Genomic DNA, 15,475 nt, shown 5'->3' on the forward strand with positions numbered 1-15,475 from the left:
CGATCTGGATACTGTAACAGGTTAAACTCTTACCTATCCAGAATCAACCCCGACATACAAAATGTATGCCCCGCTTGCAATGCGTCCCCACATGACACCAACCATCTCTTTAATTGTAATGTGAAACCAACGCCTCTAACACCCCTTTCATTATGGTCCACCTCTGTTTAAACAGCAAGTGTGACCTTATTTACAACATGGACGTCCCAAATGTCAACCATTTTGAACATCCACGTCAATGGCACTACGCTACCGACTGTCTTACACCCCAAAATCTTGAGTGTGACGTTCGATCAGAACACTTCGGCCACTCTTATAAAAAATTACGCTGGGTTTGGAGACCAAAAGTATATCCGCCCAAAACACTTTTCTTCACATTTTTTTTTGTTTGTGGGTACCCCAAAGTCATAAAAGCAAATTTTCAATTTCGTTTACAGATATCTATTGACAGACCCAAAATTTTTAACTTAAGTTTTCGGATTCGAGAGCCATGCCGTCGTATAGAATTACTATGTTTTGAAATAGGTGACTATAAAGAAGAATCAAGGAATGAGAAGTTAGATAACGTCTTAATACAAGTCCTATGCAAACCTGATTTCATTTGTGCAATTAGACTTATAATTAGGTTAAAATATGGCATACTAGTCTTTGTCTTTCTTGGTTCATAAACCTTACTTAGTGTACTTGATGTATTAACTAATTCCAACCCCTTATGTAAGCCTGATTTTTAGTGAGTTACACGCCTTATATAGCAAGTCGTATCTTATAATGAGGCCTTATGTAAGCCTTATTTTATTTTGTCCATAAGTTTAATGATAAAGTCGCTTTACTCTAATTGCTTATGTAAGTCTTATTCAAGTTATAAGCCTTATTCTTAAGGAGTATTATAAGGAATACCACATACAACTAATATTCCCTTTAGAATTAAGGCCTGTTGCCATAAGCCTTTTGGCAATTTGACATAAACCCTATATAAGGTTAAAATATTGTGCTGGATATGTTTATGTCTCTCTTTTATTTGTGTACTCTGCGTATACATATAACTCTTTCTCAAATTTCAAACTACTTAAGCTAATTACAACGCAACTTACAACATCGTTATTTATTATGTAGTACATACAATAAATTCTTATATTTCTACTCTGGCTATGAAATAACCCAAATTGTAAGTGGGTCAATATTTTTCAATTATTTAGCTTACAAAAATTCTGTTTACTAAGTTTGTAGGAAACATACATATATGGAAATCTTGATTCGGGCGTAACCGAACATTATATACCCAGCTGTATGCCCTAAGAAATATAATAAGAAAAAATTTAGAGAGCAATGTCACAAACATAAAATTATATGAAAGTGAAATATACTAATTAAACATACATACGCAAATGTCATCAATTGATTTGCATTATATTGGCCTTGATAAGTTTTTTAATTTTTTCTAATGTCCCTTTGAGTTCTGCAGACATTTTCAAATAATTTCGTCCTTTCGAAGTATCTTTGGTAATAAACCAAATATTTATTTTATTTTAAAAATTTATTTTTATTTATTTTTGAGTTTCAATATTTTAATACTAGTTAGAATTTTCATTTTTGAAGGTATTCAAAAATTTCATTTTCAAAATACAACTAAATTAAAAATTATTTAAAAATCAAAGTATTAGTTAATTATTATTATTAAAGTATAATATTCTTGTAATAATAGTTAACACTATAGTATCATTACTGTTACACCAAACGCTGCGACACCGTTTAGGACAACTTTTCCAAAATAATTTTGGCTTTACTTAGCCCGGAACTAGAATCATGGAGCCAGCCCAATAAAAAATAAAAAAAAGGGGGCCATCGCAATTAAAAAAAAGAAAATCAAAAACCTGATGAAGAATTTAGAATGTTGCTGTAAATTGTAAATGATATGTACCAGAAGCTACAATCAAAGTTCATTCAGAAATAATCATGCATAAATATTTGAGGAAATAAGCAAATTATAGCTTCTTTACGTTTATTAATTTTTTTTCTACATTATTAGGAAAAATATCCGAAGCAATGTAACCCTCTTTAAGGTAAACATCTCATCACTTGAGTAAACAAAAATAAATAATCAAATTAATACATAATTGAGAAATACATATATTGCAGCATTAATGAGTAAATTTTAATGGACGTATTTCAAAGTATTTAGCCAGTGATTCATCCGTCAAAGCTTTTCTCGCCTTTTGATGCTCCTCAACAATGGGACTAACAACTTCTATCGCAAGCTTTTTTAATTCGCCCGTTAGCAATTCACCTTTTGTATATGCCACACGCACCTCCTCTAATTTTGCATCATCTTCCAAGAAAAATTTCAATAATTGGAATGCAACATCAACATCTGTATTACCGCCCAATTGTCGATGTTCTTCAACTGTGGTACGTCCCCCAGAGAATGCATATTTATTAATTTTATTTTTTATTTGTTTTGGTGTATCGGTGAGAAATACAGCAGAATTCTGATCACTTGCTGACATTTTAGATTTTGCTCCTTGTAATGCGGGGAAAAAGCTTGAATGCAGGAGAGCGCATTTTGGATATCCCAAACGGGGCGCCACATCACGAGTCATACGAAAATAAGGATCTTGATCGATTGCACACGGTATAAGGCAGTGTACAGGTTTCTTGCCAGTAAATATAAAAGGAAATGTGCTAGAGAGGGCTGGAGCAGCTTGTACAGCAGGAAAACTAATTTTTCCAATTATATCAGAATCACCAAATCCAAATATGCCTTTAACTTGATTGAATGTAACACATTTTTGTATACGTATCATATTTTGATACATTGCAGGGCATTTACTGAAAATTTAATTATTTAATTTAATTTCAACACTAATAAATTTTGCTTACCCAATGAAATCCAAGTCGTTGAAAATGAAGGTTTTTTCGGAATCAAAACCAATAGCAATTATATCTTTGGCATTCTCATGAGCCAATTTAATTGCATCTTCGATTTTTAGATCCTTCCATAATGACTTCTCATCATCAGTCAATTGTATCACCAATGGCACATCGAATGTTTCTTGTAACCATCTAAAATTAAAAAAAAAAGAAATAAGAAATAACTTATATAAATAAATGATGATAGATAAATAAGAGCGGACATTGACAATCTCTGCTCTCAAATAAAGAGATATGTCCATAACAACAAAGCGGGCTGAGACACTTCCATAGGAAGAACTGTGAGATCTTTATATTGTGGCGAATGTTGACATCACTATGCTGTTACTAAATTATCGCAACAACAAAACACAGCAAGCAGCGACACTTATGTACAAGCCAACGAAGAGATATCCCACACACACACATGTAGTCATCAGCCGAAGTAGTTACACATACACACGCATATGGCTAGTAGAAAAGCATAAACTACAAATACACATGTATATAGCTGGTAACCAAGCATGAGATACAACTGTTCGAGAAATTACTAGACCTTAGGGGAAATGGGTGAACGAGAAAACCGAGAGTATAAAAGCAGCGCAGGCTGAGGAATCAGTACTTAATCAGTTTGATTTAAACACGCTCTTGTGAAGTACGTGACATCGAAGTATAATTGTACTACTCCCAAAGTAATCTCAATAAAGACCAGTTTGCAATACTGAATATTGGAGTTATTTATTCGACAGTTCAGCGATACGAACGTTAGCAGAAGGTGCATAATAACCAGGATTTCCCCAGAATTACATTTAATTATTATTACTAGCAATATATAAAACAGCCCAAGTATCACATAGTGACGAAAGCAATCTGCAGGAATTCATTACAGTCAAAGTCGGCTAGTTTAATCTTGCCGCTTTGTTCGATAACATAAAATGTTGCTGCTGATCACAGTTTCAGCGGCCGAAGTGGCAGGATAAACTCTAATCAACTTTAACTGGAGTTTAACTCGCACTGAAAAACCGAACCTTACAGTAACAGTAGGTATAATTTCATTTCAGAACATATATTTAATATAATTTTTTATAAATAGAGCTTTGTGCATATTTACAGTTAAGACAAAATAGTTTTTTTGTTTTTGTTGTATTATTGTTGTTGTTGTAGCGATAAGGACACTCCCCGAAGGCCTTGGGGAGTGTTATCGATGTTGATGGTCCTTTGCCGGATACAGATCTGGTACGTTCCGGTAACAAAGCATCATAAAGGTATTAGCCCGACCATCTCGGGAGCGATTAATATGACCACATTAAACCTTCTAGGCGATACCGCCCCCACCCCCTAGTGGCATAAGGAACTTGGGCACGTCAGAGCCTCCCCTTCTAAGCATGTGTATGATATATTCATATTTGTAACAGGTGACGTTGACAATTGGGTTGCGGAAGCTTTGAAGCTATAAATCTTTGTATTGCGCTTATCAAACGCTTGAATCCCTGATAAAGACACTCCCCCAACAACAACAACACTCCCCGAAGGTTGTGGAGTATTATCGATAATGGTGGTCCTTTGTCGAGTATAGTTAGGTATAGTTATAGGTAACAAACACCACTAAGGTACAAGCCCGACCATCTCGGGAACGCCTGTCCACCCCTAGTTACATAAGGCACTTGGGGTCCCAAACAATTGACAATTGCGTTGGAAAGCTATAAACTGCGCTGAAAACCCCTTTGTAGGGGTTGCGCTACGCAAACTCTCGAATGATTTTGGTATTTCAGTCACCTCTTACGACAGGCATACCTGCCACGGGTATATTCTACGCCACTTAACCCGCTCTGGATTTAAGGGATTTTATCATCACCATCAATTGGCGCTTAACCGCCTAGGAGATTTTGGCGTTGAGTAACAAGTCCGGCAAGGTTTCCGTGTTTCATAACATAATTTATTTTCTCCAATATCAGTAACAAAAATAACTGATACCAATTTCGAAAACCCAGGGCAATCAAGTCTTATTGGTGGAGGATCATTTGTTTCCAAATACGGGACCCGATAGAAATACTTTCATGATTGGCATGTTGTTGTTGTAGCGATAAGGTTGCTCCCCGAAGGCTTTGGGGAGTGTTATCGATATAATGGTCCTTTGCCGGATACAGATCCGGTACGCTCCGGTACCATAGCACCATTTATGTGGCAATATTAAACCTTCAGGCCATTCCCTCCCTCCCCACCCCCAAGTTTCATGAGGAGCTTGGGGTCGCCAGAGCCTCGTCTGTTAGTGAAACACGATTCGCCGCGGATAGGTGAGGTTGACAATTGGGTCTGGAGAAGCTATATATTGCGCTGACAACCTGAAGGGTTGCGCTACACAGCCCCTTGGATCTGGTATTTTAGTCGCCTCTAACGGCAGGCATACCTACCGCGGGTATATTCTGATCCCCTGATCCGCTGGGGTGAAACGATTGGCATCACGGCAGGACTTATCTGTCGAACACTCCCAAGGGCCATCAAGCATCAGCATAGCTACATATGATGAGAGATTTATACCCCAGCGGGTTAGGGGATCAGAATATACCCGCGGTAGGTATGCCTGTCGTAAGAGGCGACTAAAATACCAGATTCAAGGGGATGTGTAGCGCAACCTTTCAGGTTACCAGCGCAATATATAGCTTCTCCAAACCCAATTGTCAACCTCACCTATCCGCGGCGAATCCTGTTTCACTAACAGACGAGGCTCTGGCGACCCCAAGCTCCTCATGGAACTTGGAGGTAGGGAGGGATACAGTATCAATCACACTCGACTCGATTTATTCCACTAAATCGATTTTTTTGAGAATCACCTGCTAAATATGTGTACGTTGCATTCATATTTATAACGGGAATCCCCCGGCTAGGTGAGGATAACAATTAGGTTGTGAAAGCTGTAGAGCTATAATGGTTTATCAACCAAATCTCATTAGGTCTCAAATTTACCAATTCAATGGAAAAGCTCGGCAAAAGTTATCAGGTCACCCCAACGTAAAGTGTGGCTTAAAAAATCGTTTCAAGGCAGACTAATACCAAAAGGTCCGTACCGGAATATACCGGAGCCATACCGATCAAATGACTATTTGAAATAATTGAGTTGTAATTTGACAGCCTTCGCAACGTATTGACTTTCGCATCGCAATACAGAGATATCTCCCTGTTACATAAACAAAATCTGCAAATCAATAAATCTACTTACTTTGCCATATAAAATGGTATTAAATGCCCAATATGCAATGAGCCTGAGCTTGGTCCACGCCCAGTATATAAATAAAATGGTTTTCCCTGTTCCTTTAAGGTCAAAATTGCATGAAAATCACGATGCGAAAAGAAAATGCCCCGACGTATAAAATGATGCACTGGTTTGCCTATTATTTTTTCTAAACGTGCAATTAGTTCTTCATCAATTTTCGACGAACCAAATCGTTCTGCAATAAACAGATATTTCTTTAAAAATCGAATCTTATAAAAATCTAAATATAATTTTACTTATTAATTTGTCATAATCTATGCCTCTTTCATTGCTGCTAGCAACATTCCATGGATCGACAACGTCACCACCATCACCATCGCCATCATATTCAGTTGCTTCCACACCGTTTAGCACATTGTCCACTTTAGCGTCGCCAGCATTATTAGTCAGCGTTAGGGCATCAACACCTTCTGCTACAGCCGAAGATTCAGTCGTATCCATATCTAAGGCGACGATGGGTTCTGCAAACGAGCTGCTCTAACACGTGTACACTGCATAGTGAAAATTGTTAGATTGATTGAGGCGATTTGAACTCATTTATATATAGATAATTATATACAGATGCACAAGAAAATGTTGCGTTTTTATCTCTTCAATCAATAGACATACCGCTTAGGTCTTATATTTACTTTACCAAAATATAGGCAATGGTAATACTTGGCAACAAATTTTGCCAAAAGTACGCTTATGCATTGGAAATCAGCTGATATGGTTTGATTGATCAGCTGGAACAAATGTGTACAACACGGTAGCCACACGACATTTTTATTAAAAGGTCACAACGTCAAGTTTCAAGTGGTTACAACATATATAGGTGTGATCAGCTGCTTTATCTGGTTATGGTTTTATGATTATAAGGCACCATTAATTCGCCCTTGTGGTGTGGTTATAGCGTTAGCGTTAATGTATGGCACCGTTAATCGATTACATTGATTTCCATAACGTAGGTTCGATCAGCTGTTTTATATGGTTATGGTTATAAGTCACCATTAATTGACCCTTAAACCATATTGATATTATGACCATTATGCCTTTCCGATATGATCATAATCAATTGCTCTGACAATGAACGAGTTTCGTTACAGAATGAATGCATTTCGGTAAAAGTCTAGTTGAGGGGTCGACTGCTAATACGCTACCATAAATATCGAGATAGGTGTCAAACGCATCTTGACATCAGTTTTAATAATCCGAAGGCGGAAAATAAAACATTTAACTCGTTCAAAAGATATTTCAGCTTTATGTCAATTTCCGGAGTAGAAACTAAACTAAAGCCCTGAACGAAGTTTTAACTGAGGCTATGCAATACTTGACTTCTATATAAAGATGACCCAAATACAGATAAGAAATAAGTGGTACGACCGAGAATTAACAAACCTGCATAAAAGAAAAATAGAATCTTATAAAACTGCTCGAAATACTGGACTTTGGGACGAATATTACGTCATTAAGAAAATATATAAAAGAACCATAATTTATAAAAAAAAAGAAATAGATGGAAGATAGAGTAAATAATAATAATGGCGATATGAAACGTATGTGGAAGTATCTAAAAGACCTCGTCGAGCTTAATGATGTTAAAAAACATATCACTAAAATTGTAATTAACGGTGAATGCCTGGAAAATGAATATGATATAGCTAATGCCCTAAATAACTTTTTTATACAAAGTATTGTTGAAATTAATGATAGCATCGAAGAAATTGTAAATGGGGATGAAATAAGCGCATATCATAGTAATCCATTTGAAACATTTAAATTTGTTGACATTGTAGTGGACGATATTAATATTATCACAAAATCACTTAAAAACAAATATGGCGGCGGCAAGCTTTTATCGGAGGGTGTCGTTAAAGATGCCATGACATATACTGCTAATTTCTACAAAGATATAATTAACGAATCCTTAAACAGCGGCATTGTACCAAGTTACTGGAAAATTTCAACAATAATACCGGTGGAAAAAGTAAAAAATACAATGAAACCTGAGGAACTACGTCCAATTAACACGTTACCTACAGATGAAAAAATTATGGAGACAGTGGTGAAGGATCAACTTGTGACATACTTAGAGAAGCACAATGTGATTATCCCAGAACAATCGGGATTCAGGAAGAGCCATTCTTGTGAAACAGCGTTGAATATGGTAATTGCAGAGTGGAAAGAAGACATGGCGGACAAAAAATTTACGGTGTCTGTCTTCTTGGATTTAAAACGGGCTTTTGAAACTGTCGATAGATCTGAGCGATTGGACGTTATGTTTAAAATTGGTATAAGAGGAAAGGCGTTGGAATGGTTCCGGAGTTATTTGGGTGACAGAAAACAGAGAACGATAATTGGAAACGAGGTTTCATCAGTGGTGGATGTTAACATTGGTTTACCACAAGGTTCGGTCTTGGCGCCAATATTGTTTACATTGTATATCAATGATATCAAAAGATGCTTAAAATATTGTAAAATACGTCTATTTGCGGATGATGTATTGCTTATCATAATTGAAAAATATGCTGAAAGTACAAGAAGACCTGGACTCGCTATACAAGTGGTTATGCCTTAGAGAATTGAAATTAAATGTCGAAAAAACTAAGTTCATGATATTTTGTAAAAACACTAATATCATAGGTAACAATAGTTTAAATAATATTACGCTGAAGGTAAAAAACATGGAAATCCAAAGAGTAGACAAAATTAAGTATTTAGGAGTTTTGATTGATGATAATAGCCGTGTTTTTTAACACGCGTATATCCGTTTACGCTTAAACTTTATATTGACTGCTAAGAGACAAACTATAAATACACCTCTGAAATTGCTGCGCATAAATTTTGTCCTACTAAATTTCAATACGCATTATACTCAGATGTAACTGAAATATGTGTCTTTGTTTCACCCTGTACACTAATTCTATGTATTATATGTGTGTCCACAATTCATCGCAACTGATTCAGCTATATGTTATACCCTATGGCCATCAGAGCGTTGCGTCTCCGCTTTTCGGTACACCCTGTTGCTGTAGCTAGTTGTTTTACCACAGCCGCTAGATGGGTCTCCTAAGCATTATCTAAGCGAAGATAGGCGTTTTTTAACACGCGCAAACGAAACGTATACGCGCGTGTTAAAAAACACGGCTAATCTAAATTTTGGAGAGCATGTAACTTATCTGGAAAGGAAAATTGCAGAACATGTAAACATATCAGCCAAAGCCATAAAATATTGGTATATCGTTCAATCATTGAACCACACTTTATTCATTGTCCTACTATTCTGCTATTAAGTAATGATATATATATTAAGAAACTTCAAATACAGCAAAACAAGGCAATGCGATTTATATTAAAATGTCCTCCAAGAACGCCAAAAATTGTAATGCTCAATAGATTAAACTGGCTTAGTATTAAACAGTCAGTTATTTCACATTGAAATTTATACACCAACTTAGGTTAGGAATGTTACCGAATTACCTGAGTAGTAAAATACATTATAATCATGAAATCCACAATTATTGAACTAGAAATTGCAATAATATAAGACTGCCTAGAACAAGAACTGAGTTCGCCAAAATGTCTCTTGAATATTTAGGGTATGAAATGTACAATGAGTTATCTTCTGATTTGAAAGACTGTGAAAATATTAGTAAGTTCAAAGAAAATCTGTTTTTATATTGTACGTCACTAAATGTGACATGAGTATTTATGTTTGGTTTTCATCAACTTACTTACTTCGTTTTATCCACATTGTACTTATCTCACCTTGTACTTTACTAATCCTACTCCTAAAATTTATCGATTAATCTTAATATCAATTATTCATCAGCACTACTTGTTAACCATCACTACTTTGAACAAAACAAAAGATATTAGCAGCAAAATTCAATCGTGTTGAGTTTTTATTTATTGTTAATGTACTAAAGTCAATGTAGTGAGTTCTTTTTTCTATTAATGTATCCAACATTAAATGGTGCCGAAACCCGGGAATAACTGATTCTACAATCATCCCAAACTTACCAGCTAAGTAAAGAAAAGTAATCACGTGGATTACCTAACCTCTTTATATCTATACACTTTATAAAAATTTCAAAAATGGCCACCGTCGATTCGATGATCGAGGACCAGCGAAAGACATACAAGCAACTACAAAGGTTCCAAAAAAACTTTGATGAAAAACCCGCTGCATCAAAAACTACGGGTCTTATACAAGGCCTTCTTACAGAAATTGAATTGCTGTTCCGTACTTTTAAGCAAGGCCACGACGACATCTGCGCGGAAGTACGAGCAAACTCTATTGCTGATGCCGACGTTCCTTACCTAAAAGATGAGACCTTTTACGACTGCTATGATCTTTTTGTCAGTTTCAAATCAAAACTGTTAGACTTATAATTGGAACTTGCTTTGCCTACGACACCTGGTACAAACAGTACATTCGCCGCCACTAATTCACGCAACGATACCATTTCAACTGCCGCTCGCTTGCCTAAAATCGATATTCCTACGTTCTCAGGGGACTACTTGGAGTGGATTCCGTTCCGCGACATGTTTCTGTCGCTCGTACACAACAATACCAACCTAACGCAGGTGCAGAAATATATTTATTTAAAGGGTTCGTGTACTGGAACTCCCAGAAAAATGGTAGAGGAGTATCCAGCTACAAATACCAGTTATGAACCAGCTTGGGCTGCGCTCGTGAATCGGTATCACAACAAACGCAAACTCGTTGACCAAATTCTAAGAAAATTGGTTAATGCTGAAAACACAGACGGACGTCTTCGTACTATACAACAATTGCTAGACATAACACGCAATTGCTTGGCGCTTTTAAGAACATTAGATGTGGACACCTCGAACTGGGATCCAATTCTTATGTTTTTGTTAACCCAAAAAATTGACAAGCAAACTCGAAAGGAATGGGAGCAATCACTTCACGGCAGCACTGACATCACACAAGTGAAAGAATTTCTTAAATTTTTAGATTTTACAAGGCATTAGAGTTTGTTGAAGAAGGGCTTCCTATTGCGAAACTGGCAAACCTTCTGTCAATTCCCATAAAGATTTACGGCGTGGTGCTTACGCAAAATCAGTACTTACAGCAACAACTGCCACTGCCAATAACAGCTGTTCCTGCTGTCAACGAAACCATTTTCTTTATAAATGTTTTAAATTCGCTGCATTGCCAGCAGTGGATAAAAAGGAGTTCGTTAAACAAAACAAACTGTGCATGAACTGTTTAGGTAAGGGTCACACCTACAGTAACTGTACAACAATATCACGATGCAAAGTCTGTGGAAGCATGCATCATACATTACTTCACGGCGATTCCTCAATTGGAAACTCAACTTACAACTCTCACCAATCTGGCGTATCTAACACCTCTAAAGCTGCGACCGTGCAGTCAACCAACGTTCACAATTTGTCCACTAATATTAGTACACAAGTACTCCTAGCTACCGTTCGCGTAATAGTCGAAACGCCCAGTAGGAAATTTTGTTTCAAGGCTCTTGTAGATCAAGGAGCTCAAGCGTCTTTTATATCTGAGGATGCAGCTCAATTGTTAAGATTAAATACACCTAACGTTACTGCAAATATTTCGGGTATTGGAGGTTCTCAATTTTTTACAACAAGAAGGGCTGCCCACATAAGTTTGCGGTCAGCTTACAACAAGCACTTTAATCTAGAATGCCAATTTCTTTTACTGCCAAGGGTTACAACATACTCTCCTACTGCAATCGATCCCAATTACCTGAAGCATTTACCAAACGTATTCCTTGTAGATCCAGAATTCAATTCTCCATCTAAAATCGATTTTATTCTGGGTGCTGAGCTTTATTGTAACATTTTGCTCTCGGGAATAATAAAATGTGAAAATGGTTTACTACTGCAAGAAACCTACTTTGGGTGGATGATTTCAGGTCCTGTAAAAACCAATTTTAATGAGTGCAATCTTTCTGCAAATTTATCGTCAATCGATTCCATCGATAACCAACTGCGTCTGTTTTGGGAACAAGAAGATATGGTGGATCTTCTATTAATTTCTACTGAGGAAGCAGCAGTAGTGAAACATTTTTTGGAAACTCACTCTCGTAACGCCTCTGGTCGATATCAAGTCCACTTGCCATTCAAACGTCTTGTTTCGCAAAATGAGTTACCAACGTTCAGTCACACCAATTTTAACGCCCTTCGAAAACTGAATCAGCTCGAAAAACGATTCAGATCTCAACCAGAGTTTTCGAGGCTTTATAGAGACTTTATGGAGGAGTACGTTCGTTTAGGTCACATGAAGGAAATCGGAAACTATCCGCAAGATCTTCCAGCTAACTCATATTTCCTATGTCATCACGGTGTCTTGAGAGACAGCAGCAGTACTACTCAGTTAAGAGTAGTATTCGATGGCGGAAATCATTATCAAAACCAAAACTCCCTTAACATGGAACTCGCTGCAGGAACTGCTTTACAAAATAGTTTGCCGCTTATATTGTCCCGATGGAGACTACATCGCATAGCTTTTACCGCCGACGTAGAAAAAATGTTTCGACAGATCAATATCTGTGAAGAACACCAGCTGTTCCAATGTATACTCTGGAGAGACGCTCCTACAAAACCAGTAAAAATATACAAACTCTGCACAGTTACTTACGGTACTACTTCAGCGCCTTTCTTGGCGGCCATACGTGTGCTACATCAGCTAGCAAATGATGTGCGGAGCTCATATCCTCTTGCAAGTAAGATCCTCTTAACTGACAGCTACGTCGATGATATACTTTCAGGTGGAGACTCTATTCAAGAGGTAACCGAATTATACCAACAGCTGACGATGCTTACCAAAAGTCGTGGTTTCAATTTAAGGAAGTGGAACTCTAACTCGGCAGATTTGCTAGAATCTATTCAACTAGACCACATTGATAAGCATCACTCATTCGAGGTAACTTCCGAAAATTTTGTTAAAGCGCTTGGACTTCATTGCGAAACAAAAGATGAAAATTTCTACTTCAAAATTAACTTTGAATTTTCTGCCACGTAACTAAGAGCAGCCTTCTTTCTGAAGCGACCAAGCTCTTTGATCCACTTGGTTGGCTAGCACCTACCATTATCATTGCAAAAATTATATTTCAAAAATTATGGTTAGAAGCACTGGATTGGCAAGATCCGCTTCCACCTCAACTTCATTCAGAATGGGTTCGATATCCTCACTCATTGAGAGAGCTAGAGCAAATCAAGATTTCAAGATGGATTGGCTGCAAACAAACAAGTACAGTTGATTTACACGGGTTTTGCGACGCCTCTCAAGCCGCTTACGGGGCTGTAGTGTATGCAGTAGTATGTACAGATGGCGTTCTCTCATCAACATTAATACAATCGAAAACAAAGGTAGCGCCGCTTAAAGCCGTATCCATTCCTCGACTTGAATTATGTGCTGCAACACTTCTGGTAAAACTAATGGCCACAGTAAAAACTTACTTTACGTCAATTCTTAGAACTACTTATTACTGGACCGACAGCACCACTGTTCTAAGTTGGATTCGAATCTGTGGGCAGTATATGTCGCGAATAGGGTTGCTGAGATTCAACGGCAATCCAGCACATCTCAATGGAAATACGTTTCAACTAGCGAAAATCCCGCCGACTGTTTAACACGAGGTCTAACACCTTCAAAACTTCGCACACATGTGCTGTGGTGGAATGGACCACCATGGATAGCAACTCCATCTCGCTGGACGACACAAAATTTGAATTTACATACTGAGCTTGAAGAAGGAAAGACTAAGGTCAACTTTCACAACACTGCTGTAACCTCAGATAAGCATGAATATTTTTCTTTAATTACCAAATACTTTACTCTTTCGAAGCTTCTTCGCATTACAGGGTACATTCTTCGGTTTTATAATACGCTTAAATCAGCTGCGAACAAACGCAAACAGCAAATGCAAGAGAATGTAAGCCACGAAACAGGTTTTTTAAAATCGTACGAGTTAAAGCGAGCACTTATCACTATCGTTAAAGTAGTCCAACGTGTCGACTTTGCAATTGAAATCGACTGTTTATCAAAGAAGAACACGTTAGGCAAAAACAATCGCCTCCTACAACTTGCTCCATTTCTCGACGACAACAATATACTTCGAGTCGGAGGCCGACTGTCTAAGGCCAACATTGCCTACGACAGTAAACATCCAATAGTGCTAACTAAGCATAATCCAATATCGTTACTCATATTTAGAGATTCTCACAATCAAACACTCCACGGTGGAGTGCAACAAATGATGGCATACGTTATGCGTAGATTTTGGATCTTATCTGCCCGAAGCCTGGCTAGATCAGTACTTCGACACTGCCTTGTGTGTTTCAAATATGTTGCGAAAATGCATGAACAAAAGATGGGTGATCTACCAGCAGTGAGACATCAACCTACCAGACCATTCAAACACAGCGGACTAGACTATGCTGGGCCCGTTTTAATAAGAAATTCTACATCACGTAAAGCGCCAGCTGTTAAGGCTTATATCTGCATTTTCGTCTGCATGTGCACGAAAGCTATTCACCTTGAAGTAGTATCCAGCTTAACTACGGAGGCCTTCATGGCAGCTTACCGAAGATTTATTTCAAGAAGAGGACGTTGGAGGCGAAACAGAACTTAAAATTTGCTTCGAAATTAAAAAATTAGAGTTACCCGAGTATTTGGCAGCTGGACTGGCTAACGAAGGAACCACCTGGCATTTTATTCCGCCCGGCTCACCTAACTTTGGTGGTTTATGGGAAGCGGGTGTAAAATCCGTAAAGCATCATATGCGACGTGTTATGCGTGATCAAAGACTTACATTTGAAGAATTAACCACGCTTTTAGCCCAAATTGAGAGCTGCTTGAACGACCACTGTGTCCTTTATCCGGCCAACTTGCCGACAACCACGCGCTAACTCCCGCACATTTTCTTGTTGGTGAACCAACAACCTGTGTATCTGAATATGATCTACTAGCTTACGAGGAAAATTCTTTAAGCCGCTGGTAGTTGAACGACTTAAACAGCATTTTTGGAAGAGATGGAGCAGTGAGTATATTCACACCCTACAACCACGTTCCAAATGGCCTCATACTAATCGAAACCTAGAAGTTGGCGACATTGTTTTACTGCAGCACGAACGAAGTGCACCAGGGTACTGGCCCTTAGCGAGAGTACATCAAACTCATCCTGGGACAGATGGACTAGTAAGGGTGTTTACACTTTTACTCAACGGTAAACTGCTGAAAAGTCCGATATCCAAGGTGTGTCTGCTACCAATAATGGAGTCTACCAACAAGGACCAGGAACAACCTGA

The 15,475-nt window shown here is 37.8% G+C and overlaps 1 protein-coding gene across 2 annotated transcripts; it reads right to left on the bottom strand.

Moving 5' to 3' along the window:
• Positions 1–1,960: 1,960 nt before the first annotated feature.
• Positions 1,961–6,933, bottom strand: TrpRS (Tryptophanyl-tRNA synthetase). Of its 2 annotated transcripts, none has more exons than XM_067771490.1 (5): positions 6,788–6,933; positions 6,415–6,669; positions 6,125–6,353; positions 2,878–3,060; positions 1,961–2,826 (listed from the first exon to the last, which is right to left on the bottom strand). In XM_067771490.1, exons 2-5 carry the CDS (start codon positions 6,617–6,619, stop codon positions 2,139–2,141), a joined length of 1,305 nt encoding a protein of 434 aa, XP_067627591.1. In that variant the 5' UTR covers positions 6,620–6,669; positions 6,788–6,933; the 3' UTR covers positions 1,961–2,138. The 2 variants fall into 2 exon arrangements, with proteins under 2 accessions (XP_067627591.1, XP_067627601.1); XM_067771500.1 differs by having other exon boundaries at positions 6,738–6,859.
• Positions 6,934–15,475: the final 8,542 nt, after the last annotated feature.

This window comes from Eurosta solidaginis, chromosome 1 (genome assembly GCF_040869045.1).
Source record: "Eurosta solidaginis isolate ZX-2024a chromosome 1, ASM4086904v1, whole genome shotgun sequence".
Taxonomy (NCBI): domain Eukaryota; kingdom Metazoa; phylum Arthropoda; class Insecta; order Diptera; family Tephritidae; genus Eurosta; species Eurosta solidaginis.